General features: G+C 37.0%; 1 protein-coding gene across 1 annotated transcript in view; it reads left to right on the top strand.

Annotated features, from left to right (window-relative positions):
* Nucleotides 1–958, top strand: part of LOC101859747 (3-[(3aS,4S,7aS)-7a-methyl-1,5-dioxo-octahydro-1H-inden-4-yl]propanoyl:CoA ligase) — a 15,835-nt gene extending 14,877 nt beyond the window's left edge. Inside the window, exon 9 of the mRNA XM_013080182.2 lies at nucleotides 152–958. Coding sequence (XP_012935636.1) covers nucleotides 152–241 — 90 coding nt within the window. The 3' untranslated portion in view covers nucleotides 242–958. The remainder of the gene's footprint in view (nucleotides 1–151) is intronic.
* Nucleotides 959–1,417: the final 459 nt, after the last annotated feature.

Genomic DNA, 1,417 nt, shown 5'->3' with positions numbered 1-1,417 from the left:
TGTGTGTGTGTGTGTGTGTGCGGGTGTGCTTGCATGTAAAATAGTGAATTTATGCGTGTGCATATTATAATATTATTTGTTTGTATGTATATTTCTGTGTCTGTATATGAGTGTATGTGGGTATACACTGGTACATCGATAACGTCCCCAGATCATGGACAAGTACCCAACAACCAGCACAGGCAAAACAGACCGGAAAGAGCTGAAGCGTGTTGCTGCAGAGAAGTTTGGAATCCAGTGAGGAGAGATGGCGAACTTTTCCCTGAGACTTTGCTCAATGTACATATATGACGCAAAAAATCACATCTTATCTGTTCCCGGTGTTATTTTGCATTTTGCCCACTGCAAAGAGTAACATTACATAAATATGTGTAATTTTTTTTAATCCATTTTTAGACAAATCAAGTGAATATTTTGTAAATAAGGAAAAAGACACTCTCAAGAGAAGGATTGATAGTTGCGGGATTTTAGGAAATGAAGCCTTTCAGTTTAAGAAAATTATATCAAGCACAAAAAAGTACTGCTGTGTTGTGAGGACGTGGATGATTTATTGTCCAATGAACAAATGATCTATGATTTGATGGGTGTTCTAAACATTTGTACCTAGTATGCTCACTTCTGGTGCCCAGTACAGGCGTAGGTATTTGTTTTGACTCGGACAAAGTGTTCTCAGCCTACGGGGAGACTCGTCAAAAAGCTGTCAAATTATTTAGGCTTATACTTTCCCAGAAAGCTATTTTTTTCAGGAGAGAGAAATAACTTTTTACATTTTTTTAACAATGAATAATAACTACCTTATATGTATCTTTACTTGGGGTTGTTTGTTGGGGGTTTTTTTCAACATTTACAATGACAATTTTGACCAACAAAATATTTCTTTAGCACATGCAATGAATTAACACCACAAACAGATAGTGTGCAATTTAAAAAACGAAAACAAAACAAAAACAAAACAAAATTTAAAATTTAAAATTTAAAAATATTTTTAGGCATTGGGTATCTGAACAGCTAGTCGACGTTCTGTTGTGGATACTTGTAGAGAGGGGGCGGTGGGGTAACAAAAGTAAGATGCACTGTAAGGTCTAATATTCTTTGAAGGGGACCACATAATGGCTCAGTTGTATTGGGGTTGTGGAGAGCGTGTTGGGTGAGATAGAAGACTTGTGATGGGCAAAATATAGTGTAACTTTTCTCCCCCTTCACCCACGCCTGTAGATTAGCATAGCATAGCATAGCATAGCATAGCATAGCATAGCATAGCATAGCATAGCATAGCATAGCATAGCATAGCATAGCATAGCACAGCGTACCATACCATACCATACCATACCATACCATACCAAAACATACCAAACCATACCAAACCATTCATTACCATATTGGAGATTGCGCCTGAAAAAGCAATGTTCTATAAATA

Source organism: Aplysia californica, unplaced genomic scaffold (genome assembly GCF_000002075.1).
Source record: "Aplysia californica isolate F4 #8 unplaced genomic scaffold, AplCal3.0 scaffold00005, whole genome shotgun sequence".
Taxonomy (NCBI): domain Eukaryota; kingdom Metazoa; phylum Mollusca; class Gastropoda; order Aplysiida; family Aplysiidae; genus Aplysia; species Aplysia californica.
This window is presented reverse-complemented; position numbering and strand designations above follow the sequence as displayed.